Here is a 19,023-nt window from a genome sequence, read left to right as displayed (position 1 = left end):
TCAAGATTAGCATTGTGTGCTAATGTAAACATATGGTAAACATGGAGCAGTTCAAGATGTACTGTATGCGAGGTGGCTATGCCACCGTAGGATGTAACTGAAATTCGGATGTCTGGTGACTAACGTTAACATTATACAGTGATTAATAACACGGTGTTGTTCGTTTCTTCAAGGTATGACCGCCGTGTTGATGGGGACACAACAGAGGCATGCATGGATCAAAGGATTTGTATGTTGACCTAACGACAACGTCAGCAGATGTGTTTCCTTGTTGGAAATTATGCGATCGAGGGCTTATGTGGGGGCGGGACGGGAACAATAAAAGAAACGCACCCTTCGTGTACCACGAACTGAGCAACTCAAGTGTTTTTTCCCCAAGAACTTCACTGTTTCTCTGTGAGTCTAAACCATTGAGATATAATATGAATGGAGGGAGTGTCCCTATCGCCTCCCTGTATGGTCTATTGAAGCCAAAATCCTGCCAGATTAGTGAACCAGAGTTTGCGCACTAGCTCTTTTGGGTTGAAACCTCAGTCCCCCCCCCCCCCCCCCTCTATACTTTCTTATGTAGAGCGGCTATTTCTAGAATGCGCACAGTGCATTCTGTATTTATATACAGTCCAGCTCTGTAAATATGGCACTTTAAGTCATAATATTTTTTGTCTCGCCAAAAGTAACCAGGAAGATTCCCACTATGAGATCAGTTTATCAAAATGACGCCTGTACGAAAATCTGATTTTGGTTGTCGGAGATTAAGACCTCCGGGCTGCTCTCAGCAGCAGCCCGCGCTCTCAGCAGCAGCCAGAACCGGAAGTGGAGGCAGGGATGCTCCTCTCAGCCTCTCACTGGGGGAATTATCCGATGCACTGCTGTGTTGATTAAGCTAGCCTAATGTTTCCGTGGCATTTTGATTAACTTTATGATTTAATTCCTTTTGGAGCAAATGTTGGTTTTACAAATCTAACCTTGACGCTTTACGCTACATTGTTTACTGGTATAGTGTGGGTACGGCAGCCTGTAACGTTCCATTTAATATAGCTCAGTGGTAACGTTAGCCCAGCTGCCTAGTCTCGCCTCTGTTAACTATATCCTTACAACAGCTAAGAAAGGAGCTTGTGAAGAACGAACATCCCCACAGTCAAAGCATTTCTCTGAGATATCCATATAAAAACATTTGTTGCTTTAATACCAAAAATAAAACTTCTGTTTGTATGTGACGTTAACGGCTAACCCGTTAGCGATTAGCTCATGGCTGGTGGTTGCGTACTAGGCCCCATCTTACCCGGGACAGGAGTTAACGTTATAAAACACATTTCCTGACAGTTGGACAACCTGGTAAGTTCTGAAAATATGTGTATATTATTGTGTTATTCCAGCTATCGTTATCGGTTGTTAAGTTATAGTAATATTAAGCCAATAAATAATGAAAAACAGCCGACTAGCGAAAGCGGCTAACGCTATTGCTATGTTAAAAACGCTGGAGTAACTAATAAAACACACATATTTTCTGAACTTAATTCAGTCCCCAACCAACGTTAATTCCTCGCGCACCTTTCTCAAAACAATGTTATTTTTATTGCGGTCCATTGATATGTCTGGTAGCCAGCACAGCCAACCCAATCTAAAATGATACAAACCACCTTTGGAAAAAAAATATCTGACGTATACTGTGATTATTTCGGTTGCGATTTTCCCATCCACTAACATGGGGGAGGCACAACTAACATTGTGACCTATACTGGCTACAGCCGCCAGAGCGGCGATCTAACATGCAACGGCTTCACTGAACGGGACCTCATGCGGCATCCATCTTTATTATATGTCGATGGTCTAAACCTGACTGAGGTTCACTAGTTTCCATTCAATGGCTAAATTATATTAATTTTTCTTTAACTTTAACAGCTGTTACAGACAATACAATATAATACAATAATTCTCAAATCCACTTGACATCAGATTAATCACTCATGACATATACTAGCAACAAAAAGGGTTTGTTCTTAACAGTCTTCTTCTTCTGTTTGATTTAATGGCAGTTGGCATCCAAAATGTTGCATTACTGCCTCCTTCTGGATTAATTCATCCAATGTTTCCCTACTCCATTACAGTCTTGTGATTAGCCCAGTTTCTCTCAAAAAACGGACCAACAGTTTCCTTCCCTCCACTGCTCCCACACATCCCATTATATTATTTACCATAACGTTTAAACACTACTGTATAAACCAATGCTGTCTGTGGCATACAGCCCGGACGGACTATGTGTATTTGCGACTCCTGAAAACATAAGCGCACTTCCAGGGTGAAAAAACGAATCCCCACCGCGTCGCTGCTGCGCTGTGCATGCTGGACAGGTGCGGTGGATTGGACCACGCTTGGTTTATTATGTCTGTAGATGCATGCCGGTCAAGGACCCGGGTTTCCCTTGCTAAAAGTAACCAGTCTGATAGATGCAGCCAGATTATAGCCTATCTGCTCCCCACAGTCTAATCCTCCCTAAATTCTGGCAAAACTGCCATCTTAGAAAGGAGTAGGGATGGTAATGATTAACTGTTAGTCGGTTAACTGCCGTTAACAATGTAGCCGATTAAAATTAATTATTTATTATAACTGTGGTGGATTTGATTGCGCACTTGGTCCTCTGCTATGTTGAACTGTAGTGATGCTCATGCCTGGGTTTGTAATCTAACGAAGCTAATACTTCGACAACATTGTTACTTTGTATCATCACTTCAGTCTTCAGAGCTCACAGTATGTTAATTATACCAGTCCAGCAGAGGGCGTACCTCACCCAGCTAGCGCAACAGAAGGAGTGGTCACGTGAGAAGGTCATCACGCAGGCGCGGACTGCATAATCGGGCACGTCGGGCAAATGCCCGGTGGCCTGGCCTGCAAAAAAAAAAAAAAAAATGGTGCCCGCAGTCAGGCCACTCACTGAACAGCAGGCCAGGCGCCGCCTAGTGGTTTACTAGTGGTTTTATTACTTTATTCAGGGTTAAAGTGGGTGCATCTCATTGTAAAATTGGACTCGGCCCAAATTGGGCTTCAAACGGCCCAAATCTGGCTTCAAACGGCCCACATTGGGCTTCAAACAGCCCAAATCCGGCTTCAAACGACCCAAATTGGGCTTCAAACGGCCCAAATCTGGCTTCAAATGGCCCAAATTGGGCTTCAAACGGCCCAAATTGGTCTTCAAACGGCCCAAATCTGGCTTCAAACGGCCCAAATTGGGCTTCAAACGGCGCCGCCCTTTGGACGCTGGCACGCACGTCGGCCTGTATCGGCCTGGTCTGCTTGGTATCTAATACCCGGCCTGAATTATGATCCCAGTCCGCCCCTGTCGTCACGCATGTCATGCATGATGTCATGTGAGGAAGTAGGAAGTGAATTGAGCAAAGCCCATGAAACAAACAGATGCTAAATTTAGCAGCAAGCTCGTGCTAGCAATGCATGCAGGGCACAATATACAAGGAAACAGTCTGAAATTAACGTTAGTTCAGTGCGGTAGTATAACACGAGTTCTTCCTGAGGCTGTTTCATTCTAGCTCTCCCGTGTAGGCTACCAAACGTGACTCTGAAATGAAATGCAGTCGTCAATTTAGCGGAGGTAAATTGACAGCCTAACGTCGGCGAATCAATCAATCAATGAATCAATCGCTCGCACTTGTTGCCGACACTCGTATGATACAGTATATATGAGGATATCATAGTTATGTGTGTTTTGGTGCGCAGCTGGCTAACACGAGTGGTTTGTGAGACTGTTTCATTCTGGCTCTGCCGTATAGGCTACCAAACATGACTGGAGTGGAATGGAATGCAGTCGTCAATTTAGCGGAGGTAAAAAGCGTCTTTTAACCTCTGCTAAATTGACAGCCTACATCGTGCGAATCAATCAATCAATGAATCAATCGCTCGCGCTTGTTGCCGAGCTCGTATGATGAGGAGATGAAGAGCATCAAAATGCTTACCACCAATAAAGCCGGAGCCGAGAACGAGTGCAGGAGAGCTAACGCAGGTGCCAGGTTTGGAGTGGGAGAGAAAGGTCCGTAGCCCAAGTTGTGCGCTGTCTGCAGTGCACTGAGACTGTCGCAGTTATTACTTCTAGCTTATTTATAACTTTTGTTTACAACAATTTAAGCTCAAGATTGACTTGACATGTATTGATAAGATTGACTTGACATGTATTGATTAATCAATCATCTATCAATATATTAAAATAATTTGCTTAAAATTTTACTCTGGCCTCTTATTTAACACATTGACTGCCAGCCTTTTTTCAATGCTGTAGGTAAGTTCTGCCAGGGGGGTTTTTGAGGATTCTAGGCTCATTTTACAACAGCCGAGGATTCTTTTCTGTTAGGACTTCGTGAACACCAATCATCTAAAAATAACTAATAGAATGTGTGCTTTCTCTGTCTAAAAGAGTTAGTTTGTAGAGTTAGTAGTTATGTAAGCATTAGCAGTTGAATACAGCATGGTTTCAGCGTCTGAAAATTTATTCAGAGATAAACAGCTTTTTGTGAAATTCGATAGAACAGTCACTTTAACCATTCATTTTTGGCATCAGTAAGACCTAAACAATAGTTTTGAACAGTAATTTCCTCCATAACAGCAGGAAACTCCCCTCTGCTCAACTCCTCCCTCCGTGGGCGTTCTTCTTGGCTGCAGCGCCGTGTCACATACACTTTCCTACCTGTGCAAATGCACTTTCTCATACTCTCGACCTCTCAAATAAATTTCTGAATAGAAATTAAATTACTCTAAATTAGAGCGAAAAAGAAACAAAAAAGAATGGGTTGAAAATCCCATTCTAAAAGCCTTTTATGGCTGTTTCCAATTTGGTGCTATTTTGCAAGGCAAAATTGCCTGCTGCACCACAAGCTTGTCGCCAGTCTCACTGCCCCGCTGCCGCTGTGCGTGTCTGCGTGGCCGCTCCCCGAGGAAGCCCGGCTGGACTCGCCCGCCTCCCGGAGCCCTGGCCGAGAGCTCCGATGAAGCCCCTGCGACTCTGGTCATATTTACGCTGCGTGCCTCAAAGTGTGCTCCATCCGCAATCCACCATGCAAGTTTGCAACCCCGCACCGCCAGCAATCAGCGCGAAAACGAAAGTGTTTTCGCCCCATCCATTTTCACGATAATGGCTTCCATGCTGCTGTCTTGGCTTGCTTGGCTCTCAATAGTCTGAGCACCGTCTCCACTCAGTGGGTCGGCGGAATGGATTGCACACGCCCGGCGGCTCTAACACTATAATAGGAGATGCAAAAGGGCCAGATCAACGATCCACCGTCAAAAAAAAAAAAACGATTTTTTTTTTGACGTGTTAACACATTCACTGCCAACAACGTATGAACACGTTTTCAGAATCCAGCTGTTCCCTGCCAACAACGTGTTTACACGTTTTTGGCATCGATTTTTTTTTTTTGACGGTGGGTTGTGCATCTAACCCTTTTACATCTCTTATATAATTATTGGAGCCACCGAACGTTTACAACCCATTCCACCGACCCACTAAGTGGCAACAGTGCTCTCCTGGCTAGAGGAAGGAAAGCATTTTTTTAACTTGTCACGCCATTCTCAGCCCAGCCATTCTCCTTTTCGCGCTGATTGCTGGCGATGCGGGATTGCAAATTTACATAATAGATTCAGCCGATCTACTATGATCGGGTGATAGATTACAGGTGGAGGAACACACTTTGAAACACGCAGCATAAATATGACCAGAATCGCAAAAGCTTCTCTCAACCAAAACTCCAAACGAGCGAGTCCATCCCGACTTCCTCAAACAGCGGCCGTGCAGACATGCAGGCACAGGAGAGCAGCAAAGCACTGACTGGTGACAAGCTTGTCCGCCCACGGAGGGAGGAGTTGAAGCAACTCGAGAGGGAGGGAGAGAGAGAGAGAGAGAGAGAGAGAGAGAGGGAGGGAGAGCGAGCGAGAGGGAGGGAGAGAGAGAGAGAGAGCGAGAGGGGGAGGGAGAGAGAGAGAGAGAGAGCCAAAAATGAATGGTTAAAGTGACTGTTCCATCCAATTTCACAAAAAGCCGTTTATCTCTGAATATTCTTTCTGACGCTAAAACCATGCTGTATTCAACTGCTAATGCTTACATAACTACTAACTCTACAAACTAACTCTTTTAGACAGAGAAAGTACACATTCTATTAGTACTTTTGAGATATTGTATGTTCACAAACTCCAAGCTGAAACGAATCCTCGGCTCTTGTAAAATGAGCCATAATCCTCAAAAAACGGCTTGGCAGAAGCTACCTACAGCAAAAAAAAACGGCTGGCAGTCAATGTGTTAACACGTCGTTGGCAGTCAACAGCTGGATATTGAAAACGTGTTAACACGTCGTTGGCAGTCAACGTGTTAAGTGTGTATTCTTCAACGTAATACCTTATCTACTTGAAATGTACTGAAAAAAATTGATATATATGGATATATGTGACACAAAAATGCGTTTGTTTTTTTTGGCCGGTAAGAAATATGCTTGGCGGGTAGATGTTTTCCATCTAGCCTGGGCATGACCTAGGGGGGGGGGGGCGATATGGCAAAAATATCATATTACGATTTTTTCAGGCAGGATCACGATCCACGATCTTATCACGATTCTTTTTCATCTTGGTTTTTAAGACTATTTTGCAACTTAACTGAACAGTACAAGTACATCCAAACTAATTTCAGGATTCGTACGGTCATGAAAAACCTGGAAAAGTCAAATTTAAAATTCAATTCCCAGGCCCTGGAAAACTTGTAGAAAAAGTTTGGGAAAAGTCATGTAAAGTTTGATAAATATTTTCATGTCGTTCATTTCTTACGCTGAGTTTACAATAATTCATGTTTGGGGTTCCCAATTTTTTTTTATCTTGGGACCCAAAAGATAAAAGACCCACCCCCCACGGGTCCACGACCCAAACTGAGTCACGACCCATAGTTTGGGAAACACTAAGAAATAACGTTAACAAGAAGGCACGCGCTGAATAACGTTAGCTGAAAACGTTAGGGTTGTACTACAACCCGGGTTTTACGAGTGAGAAGGAGAGCTCTCACTCTAGTGCCTTATCCGCTGCGTACGCAGCCCACTGGATTTTTGTTAAAAACCGACCACCCACCAGTAGGTGGCGTGGTACGCCCTGGGGCTGAGGCGGCCACCCGCGTGACTATGTCACGTCCGCTCAGTCCAGGGACAGCCACTCATTGTTTCTTCCAGCCCGCTGAGAATCGACGCAACCAACGACGCATCGACGCAGCAAGGCTGGGTAGTGAGAGCTCTCCTTCTCACTCGTAAAACCCGGGTTGTAGTACAACCCTAACGTTTTACTTCGTTTCGAACTCGAGCTCTCACTTTAGTGCCAAATTCAACCGCCCTTGCTGCCGGGAGCACCCCACAGAGCGACCCGAGAGGCATCGGTGAACCCGACCGTATGACATTTTAGAGCGGCAACGGTACTACTTTCTTGCCCCTGACAGTACCGCATGCGCAAAACGCGAACCGGACATGTCGAGGCTGTAGTACCTAACAAACGTGTGATGAGAGGACCATGAGGCCGCAGCGCACATTTCCTCCACCGAAACACCACGCAACAATGCAGAGGATGTCGCAACGCCTCGCGTAGAATGCGCCTTGATACCCTCCGGGGGTATCTTACCCATGGCAGAGTATGCCAAAGCAATCGCCTCCACTATCCAGTGTGATAAGCGATCCTTGGAAAGGGGCCCACCCTGGGCCTTCTGCCCAAAGCAGACCAACAACTGGTTTGTAGCGCGTAACGAACCACATAGGCCGAGCACAGCATGTGCAAGCGCCTCTCCTCGCCCGAACTGAACGGCGGGGGACAGAATGCTGACAAGTCTATGACCATAGACCTAAAGCTGGCATTAATATTCTTAGGTATAAGCCGGGTTAGGTCGCAACGTAACGCTGCGCCCATCATCCCCAAAAACCATACAGGCCTGCTGCACTGAGAGGGCAATCAGGTCACCAACTGTCTTTTCTGACGACAAGGCCAGCAGCAGCGCGGTCTTCAAAGACAGAATTTCAAGTCCAAGGGCTCAAACGGATGACCCGTTAGCCCGTCCAGCACCGTAACCAGGTCCCATTTGGGGAAAATGCACCGCGACGGCGGGCGCAGCCTACGCGCTCCTTTCATGAAGCGCGAGACCAAAGGGCACGCCCCCATGGGGCTCCCTTCAATTCCCATGTGGCAAGCTGAAATCGCGGCTACGTACACCTTAAACGACTGCGGGGACTGACCCGTATCAAGCAGGCTCTAAAGGAAACAGAGAACTGGTCGCACACTGCAGTTCACTGGATCCACGCCCTTATTTGTGCACCAACGCGAAAAGACCCGCCACTTGTACGTGTACTGAGAGCGGGTCGAAGCAGCCCTAGCACTCTGAATAGTGCATACCACATTATCGGGCAAGCCCTGGGCTAGCAAATGGTCCCGTTCAGGAGCCAGACTGCTAGCTTCCACCTGCTTGGGGAGGGGTGGAACACCTCCCCCTCCGCCTGGGATAGGAGATCCGCCCGTACCGGCAGCGGCCAGGGCGGACCTTGCAAAAATGCACCGCGACGGCGGGCGCAGCCTACGCGCTCCTTCCATGAAGCGCGAGACCAAAGGGCACGCCCCCATGGGGCTCCCTTCAATTCCCATGTGGCAAGCAGAAATTGCGGCTACGTACACCTTAAGCGACTGCGGGGACTGAACCGCATCAAGCAGGCTCTAAAGGAAACAGAGAACTGGTCGCACACTGCAGTTCACTGGATCCACGCCCTTATTTGTGCACCAACGCGAAAAGACCCGCGACTTGTACGTGTACTGAGAGCGGGTCGAAGCAGCCCTAGCACTCTGAATAGTGCATACCACATTATCGGGCAAGCCCTGGGCTAGCAAATGGTCCCGTTCAGGAGCCAGACTGCTAGCTTCCACCTGCTTGGGGAGGGGTGGAACACCTCCCCCTCCGCCTGGGATAGGAGATCCGCCCGTACCGGCAGCGCCCAGGGCGGACCTTGCGCCAAGGAGACCAGGTCCGCAAACCATGTCTGCCTGGGCCAAAACGGAGCCACTAGAACGAGCCGGAGGCGCTGTTCCCTCACCCTGTCCAACACCTGATGGATCAGGGGGATCGGGGGGAAACGCATAGAGCCCCTCCCGCGGCCACGGGTGTGCTAGCGCGTCATGACCTAACGGGGGGCCGTCCTCCTGGATCGAGAACCACAGTGGGCAGTGTGTCGCGTGCCGCGATGCGAAGAGATTGACGCGGGCGCGGCCAAACCTGGCACAAACCTGTTCCACCACCTGAGGGTGGAGGCACCACTCCGTATGACGGGGATTGCCTCGAGACAGCAGGTCGGCCCCGTAATTCAGCCGTCCGGGCAGATAAACCGCTGACACTGAAAGGAGACGGGGATACGCCCACAGGTGAATCCCCGCCGCTAACTGGTTCAGCGCCCCCGACCGCACACCGCCCTGTTTGTTCAGGTGGGCGATCGCTGCCATATTGTCCAAGCGAATCAGAACATGGTGCCCATGTATGAGCCACTGGAAGTGTTACTTTCGCAGGCTGGGGGGACTGCGGAGGCAACGTTATCTTTCGAGTCCGGCCGCACGCGGACTTGTCCGGCAGTGCGGTCCCCAGGAGAGCTCCCGATCAACAATGGGCCCACGGTGCCATTGATGGTGGGCTTGTCCTGAAGCAGAGCCAGGCAAATCGCCTCCAGCTCTAGCACGTTTAGGTGGCGAAGCTCCTGAGCCTCCCACCGGCCGTTCGCCGAAAAATGCCCGCAAACCACACCCCATCCCCAGAGGGAGGCGTCGGTGCGAATCACCAACCTGAGCGGGACAGGGCCCAACCGTGTACCTCTCGAGAGGTAACGGGGGTCCGCCCATATGGCCAGCGCCTGCCGGGCCTGACCTGTCAGAGGAACCCTGCGATGACGGTCCCTGGCCGGGTCCAGGCGAAGCCTGAGGAACCAGATTTGGAACGGGTGCATGTGTAGCCTCCCCAGTGGGAGCACATGCAGTGCTGAGGCCATCATGCCCAACATGACTGTGCACTGATGCACTGACACCGAGGTCCTTGCTTTCCGCACCGTGCGAGCCTGTCGCTCTGGCGAAAGGCGGGCCCGCATGGCCCGGGAGTCTAGCTCGAGCCCCAGGAAGGTCGCCGCCTGCGCTGGGACGAGGCAACTCTTCTGCCAGTTCACCAAAAACCCTAAGGTTTGCAGGTGATAGGTCACCACCTTGGTATGTTCCGTGGCACGGACCCTCGAGTCGGCCACTATGAGAGCATCGTCGAGATATAGGAAGACGCGGATCCCCCTCACGCGGAAGGGAGCCAAGGCTGTCTCCACGCACACCATGAAGGTTTGCGGGCTCAAAGACATGCCGAATGGCAAGACACAGAACTCGTAAGCCTTCCCCAGGAAGGAGAACCTCAGGTATTTCCTGTGTCTCTTGACCACGTGGACATGGAAGAACGCATCTTTCAGATCCACGGAAGTAAAGAAATCCCCCTGTCCCAACGCGTTGAACAGGCGGGGAAAAGAGAGAATTCGGAACGGGAACTTCCTGAACGTCTTGTTGAGAGGCTGAAGGTCCAATTTTGGACGCATGGAGCCGTCCTTCTTGGGCACGACAAAGTACCTGTGGTAGAAACCCAAGCGCACCTCTGCCTTGGGAACCGAGCGAATCGCCCCTTTGGCGAGGAGCGAAATAACCTCCTTGTGGAGTCTGTCCATGGACCCCTCCACGGCCGGATCGGGGATCCCGTCGAACGTGGGTGGGGGCCTGGCAAACTGTACGCCCAAGCGTATCCCTTCTGGAGGGTGCGCTGTAACCATGGGGACGGGGAACATAGACGCTCCCAGGCATCGAGCCTGTTGGACAAAGATGGTCTCTTGTGGCCAGAAGGAGCGGAACCCGCCCCTCTGGTCATGAGTATATTGTTGGGCACCGGGACCTGATCTGGTACCCTGATGGGGGGGGGGCAGGACATGAGAGGCTACACCCCCCTGCCGCATGATCAGTTCCGTAGGAGCTGTGCATGCTGGGGGAGAATTTCTTACGCAAGCTCCGCCTACTGACGCGCCCCGTGGGTGCGTTGTATCGAAGTAAACCCCCACCCCCCCAGCCCCAACCCCCCCACCCCGCCGTGCGACTTTCGCAGGCTGGGGGGACTGCGGAGGTAACGTTCTCTTTCGAGTCCGGCCGCATGCGGACTTGTCCGGCAGTGCGGTCCCCAGGAGAGCTCCCGACCAGCAATGGGCCCACGGTGCCATTGATGGTGGGCTTGTCCTAGTAGCCTCTAGCCGAGGCTAGGCTGTAGCCATGGACCAAGGCGAGCCTTGATGATGGGTATGAGACCCTGGGAGAGCTCCCGACCGAACTCGGGCCTTGGGCACCGAGGACGGTGGGCTTGACCCTAAAGCTACAAGCCGCAGGCTGGCACTGAGCCCAGCCTTGGTGAGCCAACCGGTGAGCTTGACCTGAGCGCTGCCAACCGAGGCCAGGCCGTGGCCATGGACCAAGGTGCGCTGGGCCCCCTGTCAGGCTCCTTGTGCTTGCAGGGGATGCCCCAACAAAGGGAATGCGACCCACGGAGAGCTCCCAACCACCCCGGGCCCTGGGCACCAAGGGCGGTGGGCTTGTCCTTAGAGCTACAAGCCAATGGCTGGCACTGAGCCCAGACCTTGGCGAGCTGAAACCACTGCTGGACGTGTAGCGCCAGCAAGGGGCGGTACGTCTATTGTAGACCAAGGAGCCATGTTATGGCTGATGCAGGGGCTGGGGTGGCTCAGCCCAGGCAGTGCCCATCTTAGCTGCAGCCCTGGGCATCGCCTCACGAACTGCTCCCTTGAAGGGCTCGCTCATGAAGATAGCCCAGCAGCTGCAAGACCGAGGGTTCAAAGCGCCTGTGCAGCGTGCTCACGCCCAAGGCAGAACACGCACCTATCGTGCCGGTTCATACTCGGCCAATGTAGTTTTACACAAGGCCCATCCCCTCGCTGACTTTCCCTGCTCAGTAGCCCAAGAGAAAGCAGGAAGCTAATCACTAAATAGCAAGCTCCCGCAGGCCGCACCCTGTTAGCGGGAGTGCCGTTTTAAGCAAGCTAGCAAACTAGCAAGAAGCACAGGCTAGACAGTAAGCAACCCAGAGGCTAGCGAACGTGCGCATGCAACGGTAACGTAAGCGGTAATAGCCCAGCCCGAAGGGAAGGCAACAATACCCACAACCTGTTAACCCGAGAGAACAAGCGTGAACAAGCCACCAGCTAAGCTAGTGTAAGCACTGAGAGACAAGCGTGCGCTAACACAAGCCTGCGCACAAGCCCGTGCAGCGAGCCTCTACCCTGAGTAACACGAGGAAGCGAGCGTGACCACAAGCTGAAAGCCAGCGGCCCGTGAAGCTAGTCAATCTCAGAAGAAACTCCTCAGAGGAGTTACAAGAAGTTACAATCTAGTAGATCTAGCTATTTGCACGACGGCAAAGCAACACTTAGCAGACAAGCAAGCTGGCTAAGATGGCGTAAGTACTGAGAGAAGCGGCTAACACACTCGTGTGGAGCGAGCTTACCTAGCTAGCGTATTCGCTCAGCTAATATCTCAGAGCGCCCCCTCCGGGGACGACGCCAGTAATTGCTACACTACAAGCAGTACATGTATGTAGGTCCCAGCAACGCCTGTGCAGCATGCTCATGCCCTAGGCAGTGCACACATTCATTGTGCCGGTCGTAACCGGCCAGCGTAGCCTCACAGCTAACACAGCACCTGGCTGTCCCCCCCTCTCTCTTTACAGGAATTAGCGGGGGTTATTCCGTGTAAGCTAACTAGCAGTAAGCCTGCAACGGTGGCTTCTCTAGCTACTACTCTCTCTTAACGTTACTCCAGCCGGAGTAAACGTGCACGCTCTACATGGAGGTAGCTCGCGCCCAATGTACTTAGCACACAGATACTAACTGCATGGGTGCACGCTAGCTATCTGCAACAATACTATCGTTCTGTGCTAAACAGTACTAATGCTATCTGCACGTATGCAAGCTAGCTTTCACACTTTTTTGAGAGCGGACCTTGGTCCCCTCTCAAGCCTATCATTCGCTACCCCAGCCGGGGAAGACGAAACACGCTACACGGCGGTAGCCTTTTATACAGGTCTTAAGTGTAAAGAAGACACTCTTAGCTTTTAGATGACTTGTTCCGACGCCGCTGGTGAAGAGAAACCGGATCAGGTCCCCGAAGCCTGAAGAATCTCGTCCACGCAAAACCTCTCGAGGTGGGCAAAGTGAGACGGAACGAGCCCCTATTTCTTTAGCTTCTGAGAGCGCTAATTTGAGCTAACACAGAGCTTTGAGATAACACGTCCTCAGTCCTGGCTGGAAGAAACGGTGAGTGGCTGTCCCTGGACTGAGCGGACGTGACGTAGTCACGCGGGTGGCTGCCTCAGCCGCAGGGGGTACCACGCCACCTACTGGTGGGTGGTCGGTTTTAATGAAAGGTAATTTTTTTGGAGCAAAAATAACAGTCTTCCAGTGGGCTGCGTACGCAGCGGATGAGGCACTAGAGTGAGAGCTCAAGTTCGAAACGAAGTAAAACTAGTTTGGTGGTGGCCTGACACAGTTCTATAAACTCGGTGAGGGAGGCAGGCAGACTAGCCACTTGGTTAATGGAGAAATAGGCTGCGTCATGCCTACATCATGTCATGGGCAACTGCAACAGACAGACCAAGCCCGACCAAGCAAAATGCAGGTTGTGTTGCCGCAAAACATTCAATATTTTCAACATGAGAGAGGCGGTGGCATTAACGAGCCACGCGCAAATGAAGCAAACATCAAAGGCGCTGCTCGTCAAGGTGACGTTACTACTGTCTGCAACTCCCATCACTGGACTGTTTCAATCTGACCACAGCGAGGGAACTGCTATCACCGAGCGAGCAACACGTCCCTCTCTTGTCAGCTACAGTATCAAGCAGGCAGCGTGACCGAAACATTAAGTCTGAACTGTGGAGGCAACGCGACGTTGGCCGCTGACGGCGGCTAATTATTATTGAACTTGTTCAAAGATGCCTGCCTGCTACTTAGTGTGTGTGTCTGTGTTCACATCACAAGTGAAACCAACTCCTCCTCTGTGTTGTGAAGGGGTGGGGGGGGGGGGGGGGGGGCGTGGCGCTGGGAGTCATCTTTCAAACATAGAAATGCAACTGATAGAATGTGCACTGCCTGTAGCGCGATTCTAACGATCTGTCTGGACAGGCAGATCGTGGAGCCATTCTAATCGTTAACGATCTAAGATCGTCATATCGCCCACCCCTAGCATGACCACACCTCCACAATGCTTTTGCGCATAAACACGCCCAGCAAGCACGGACGGACCCGGACGACTCGAGAGAGAGCCCAATCGGGGCCAGCTCAAGTCATATCATGACGAGTCAGATCTGGCCCAGATTATCACTGTATAATCACTATCCAACTAATTTCACTCACCGGTCATCACTGAAATATCCATGAGGATAACAAAATGGTTGCATGCAAGTGATCAGCACTTGCATGTGGACAATCTGCCCTGATTAACAAACTGTTTATTCGTGGAGGTGGGACTACGAGGAGATGAATTGCGGGGAATCCTACAATTGTCTGCAATGTGTTTCGGGGTTCTTCTTACACAGATTGTAGATGGTTACACTGTGATGTCCGATCCAAGACTTGACACCAACGTTTTAAATATAAAACAAGTTTCTGCCATAATCCTACATAGGCTATATTCGTGTCTCATAGCCTAACAGGAGCACTGGGTAAACAAACGTTATAGGGTGACACTTGTAAATTTTGAGGGAATTCCTCAATGATTCTTCGAGACAAGGTTTGAATTAAATTAGCTTTCGTTTGTATTAAAACTGTCCCGACTCCATGGATGTATACATGGATGTATACCGGTATAAAAAGAACAAGCGGTCCATGTTTTGAAACGGTAGGCTATATTTTTCCAACATACAGCAGATCATTTCAGCAAACAGCGGTTAGTGAGTTAGTCGGTTAGTGGTAGAATAGCCGTTTCATAAGTTGTAGATCCCGAGTTCAAATCCCGGTGGTCTTTTATTTTTTGAAAATGTAGCATAAATTGTTAATCTGGACATAATTATAGCTTTATGTATAAAGTTGCTGAATATACATTGTGTACATAGCAGAATAACTGAACATGCCCATTCATGGCAACGGTCATATTTCGACGTCAGCTTGACGTTCCCGCGTAGACGTCTAAATCATCCCCAAATCACCCTGTGATCCGGCCTAGTCCTGAACGTCACTGAAACACGTCATCACAACGTTATCATGACGTAATTTTGCTTGCTGGGTGCCTATACGGAGATGTGTGCCGAGATGATGTAAAGTGCAACGGGCCCACACGCCTACAATTAGGGCTTTGTGCGGCGCTATTCCAGCGCAAAATGGGCGCTAACGCAAAATTACCGCCATCGGGAAGATAGGGCCCTAAAAGTACATGTGTAAATATTGCGACGCTGTTCTCAAAATTCAACTCCAGGGGCAATTTCTTATTCCCTGTCGAGCATCGCTGAACATCACGTGACGTTCAATTACCGCTGGACGCTGATTTTGGACACTGTCACTCATAAAAGTTATAGCTAAATATTAAATACTAGGCGATTGGAGCAGGCATCCTGTGTGCAGAGACAATAACACAGAAGCCTTGCTTTATGGTGGAACAGGAGATGCTGCCATTAAGCGTGGCGGACAGCGAGGGATTACATTAAGTTCATTGAACCAGGCTATCACGTCCCCCTTTGTTGAAATGACTGTGTTAAGGACAGGGGGCTGTTCAAAGGAGGTGAGCCTTATTGTCTTTAGGCTAATTATTGTTTTATTATCATTTTCATTTGTGATTCATGCCATGAATGTCACATAAATAATATGCAGCTATTGTGTGACTATGAGGTTAAATAGAACTTGAACTGAGAGAAAGACAAAACGTGATTTTTTTTCCGGGAGGAAGGGGGGGTTGCGGGAGAGAAACAACGTTAATAATTAACCGATTAACTGATCGTTAAGGTGCGCAACTAACGGTTAAGGAAAATGCACGAAATTCCCATCCCTAGAAAGGAGGCGTCTCCACCCTATCAGACTGTCCGGCTCGGTAATGACATGCCCCTGTGACATCACAGGAGATACTGCTACAGGACCACTCCGCTCTGACTCTCCCTCTCTCTCTCTCTCTCTCTCTCTCTCTCTCACTTACCCTCCCCCCACACACACACCCTGATGTAATATTTTCCATCAAGTTATACCACTGGTGTTTATTGTTTATTAATTGGTTGTAGATGTTGTTAGCAGCTTGTAGATTAAATGTGATGAATTGATGGTTTAATCTTTATGTTGATGCTTCCATTAATATTATGATTGAATACATATTTTTATTACACATTCTATGAATCTCCAGTGATTATTCATGTGCATACCTCTAACTGTGGTCTTAGCTGTGAAAGACTCCAGTGTACGGACTTTAGCCTTGTAATTGTACAAAATACAATTATTATGAATCATTGAGTCTGATTTTCTATTGGTTTGGATTTGTTAGCCATAAAAAGGTTACTAGACTAATGTGTGGCCACATCCACGCTGGTGCCCCGATTTTATAGAGAATTACCATATTTTCTGACAAATCTATTAAGTATATGATTATTAATAATTTAAGAATTATTGATAATCATATTCATTACCAAACCAGCTCCCCATAAACGCACAACATAGGTAAATAGAGGTATGGCATGTGAAAATCTTAAGATTTTGATCACTAAACTTGCACCAAAAATTCAAAAATGCTTTTAAATAATATTGTTGGCAAATGAGCATGGTATACAGTAAACGGGATAATCAACTCCTAGGTGTGCATTATATGATTTTAATGCGCTTCGTGGAGCACCTGCGTCAGGTGGTTATTTGCCTTCACGTCAAATTGTATAATGCATACCTAATCATCGATTATCCCTTACTTACTTACTCATTAGTTCATTAACACAATTAAAGAATGTAGAAGAATGGCTTTTGATCATAGTTTCACTGTTATCTCTCTACCTACAATAGTCATGGAACTCTGGACAACATCATCCTCCCCTGCAGTTATCTACCCGCTATTTGCTAAACAAACTCTCTGAAGTGGAAGTTCTCTCACAAAACTATATTAGTATGCATCCTTACACATTCTTAAGTGCATGGGTACTCAAATCCTGGAGCTTTCCTAGTCAGTATACCTGCGTATCATAGACTACACCAGTGCATAATTGTAGACTTAAGGGTCCCAGTTTGGGGCTTTGGAAATATGGTCACCCTAAACTGGCAACATATGTGTTACACGCTATGCTGAAACACAAAGTAATCACAGACCTGGATTCAGCTTGAGAAGCGACCTATACAATGATGAAGCGGGAGTATGTCAGTACGTCATGTTTGTGTGGACGTACGGTCTCTTCTGGGATAGTTTCCAAATCACTTCCTGACCCTTCTCATCCCGCTCTCTCCCCCCCCCCCCCCCCCCCCCCCCACACACACACACCCATTCCTGCAGGACAACAAGTACTGGAGCCGACACTACAAGAACAACGAGGCGGTCAATCGGTCGTGGGATGCCCGGCGCCTCAAGGAGAACCAGAGCTCGATGCGTATCGCCTTCCTGGATCGGGAGAACGCAGCACTTCGCCAGGAGGTGGCAGACATGAGGAAAGAGCTGGACCGCTGCAGAAACATCATCACCGAGTACAAGAGCTGACACAGGGACTTGTGAAGAGGAGGAAGACAGGTTGATGGATGGCAGAAAAACCTCTATCTCTCTCTCTCACACACACACACACACACACACACACACACACACACACAGAGAGAGATCTGATTACAGTAGTAGGGCTATAATCAGACGTAGAGCTGTGACTATACTAATCTGATCAATAACAGCTAGCCTGTCAGAGTTATGAGGACACGATCAGTGATTAAACCTACATTCGTACTGTCACCGTCCAGGCTACTGTAGCCCTATATACATTAGCAGTATAATACACACATGAAAGGCTAGGCAGTAGGCTGCACTTGCTATCACTCACTTTCCCCGCAGCTCTGACTGAAAAACAAACATGTTCTTCGCAACCTATTTGTATGAACGTTACACCATCTACGGGGACTGTATAATTAACATTAACGCTAATCTGAGAGATATGCTAGCGTTAGCCTGATGGCTAACATGGGCTTACCTTGGCGAGCTGTTCAGAGCCGGAAAGTACGTTAACTAAGTTAGCCAATAATGCCCGTTAACTATTGATAATGCCGCGCGGGTCGATGACAGTTTCTTGGCCGAAAAACAAGACCTAAAATGTATATCCATAGTAACAATCGTGACCTTTAGCCAAATTTAACCAAGGCTAAGTTTACAGAGTGACAACATACTTTTATTTTTACTTTCAGCAATTGATTTCCGTTTGCTGTCTCTCTGTGGGCGTACCTTGAAGTGGGCGTACTCTGAACTGGTCACGTGACTTCCATTTTTCAATTTTGAAGTTTGAAATTGACTTTTCAGTGTACTCTTGGCTAATTCTGCATTTTTCCAATCCAAAATGAATAATGATAAAAAGGGAATGGCCAAATTGAAAAATAGGGTGAGACTTTGCTTGTTTTTGTGTTTTTCGATTCAGTTTGAAAATTGATTTTCAGCTTCAATTTTCAATTATTTGACTGTTTTTCATTCTTCAATTTCGATTTTTGACCATTTTCCAAGTCTCAATTAGAAAGGAAAATTGAATTATACTATCAAGGATCCACTCGATCCAGGGCAGGGCCGCCTTTACTCACTGTGCTGCTGTTAGCTGGAACAACCTGCCTGAGGCCCTCAGATTTTCCCCAACACTTCCTTTTTTTTAAATGGTCTAAAAACTTTTCTGTTTAACACCTCTTTTAACTCTTGAAATGTCTATTTATCCTATTATTTTCCTGTATTGACCAAACGTGTAGCATCTTACTGCTTTTTTGCTTT

At 48.5% G+C, this 19,023-nt stretch overlaps 1 protein-coding gene across 1 annotated transcript in view; it reads left to right on the top strand.

The window, feature by feature from the left end:
- LOC310784767 (uncharacterized protein) overlaps positions 1-17,930 on the top strand; it is a 45,401-nt gene extending 27,471 nt beyond the window's left edge. The window contains exon 4 of the mRNA XM_083645814.1: positions 17,572-17,930. Coding sequence (XP_083501940.1) covers positions 17,572-17,772 — 201 coding nt within the window. The 3' untranslated portion in view covers positions 17,773-17,930. The remainder of the gene's footprint in view (positions 1-17,571) is intronic.
- The last annotated feature ends 1,093 nt before the right edge of the window (positions 17,931-19,023 follow it).

The sequence above is a fragment of the Poromitra crassiceps genome (genome assembly GCF_964638095.1).
Source record: "Poromitra crassiceps genome assembly, chromosome: 11".
Taxonomy (NCBI): Eukaryota; Metazoa; Chordata; class Actinopteri; order Beryciformes; family Melamphaidae; genus Poromitra; species Poromitra crassiceps.
This window is presented reverse-complemented; position numbering and strand designations above follow the sequence as displayed.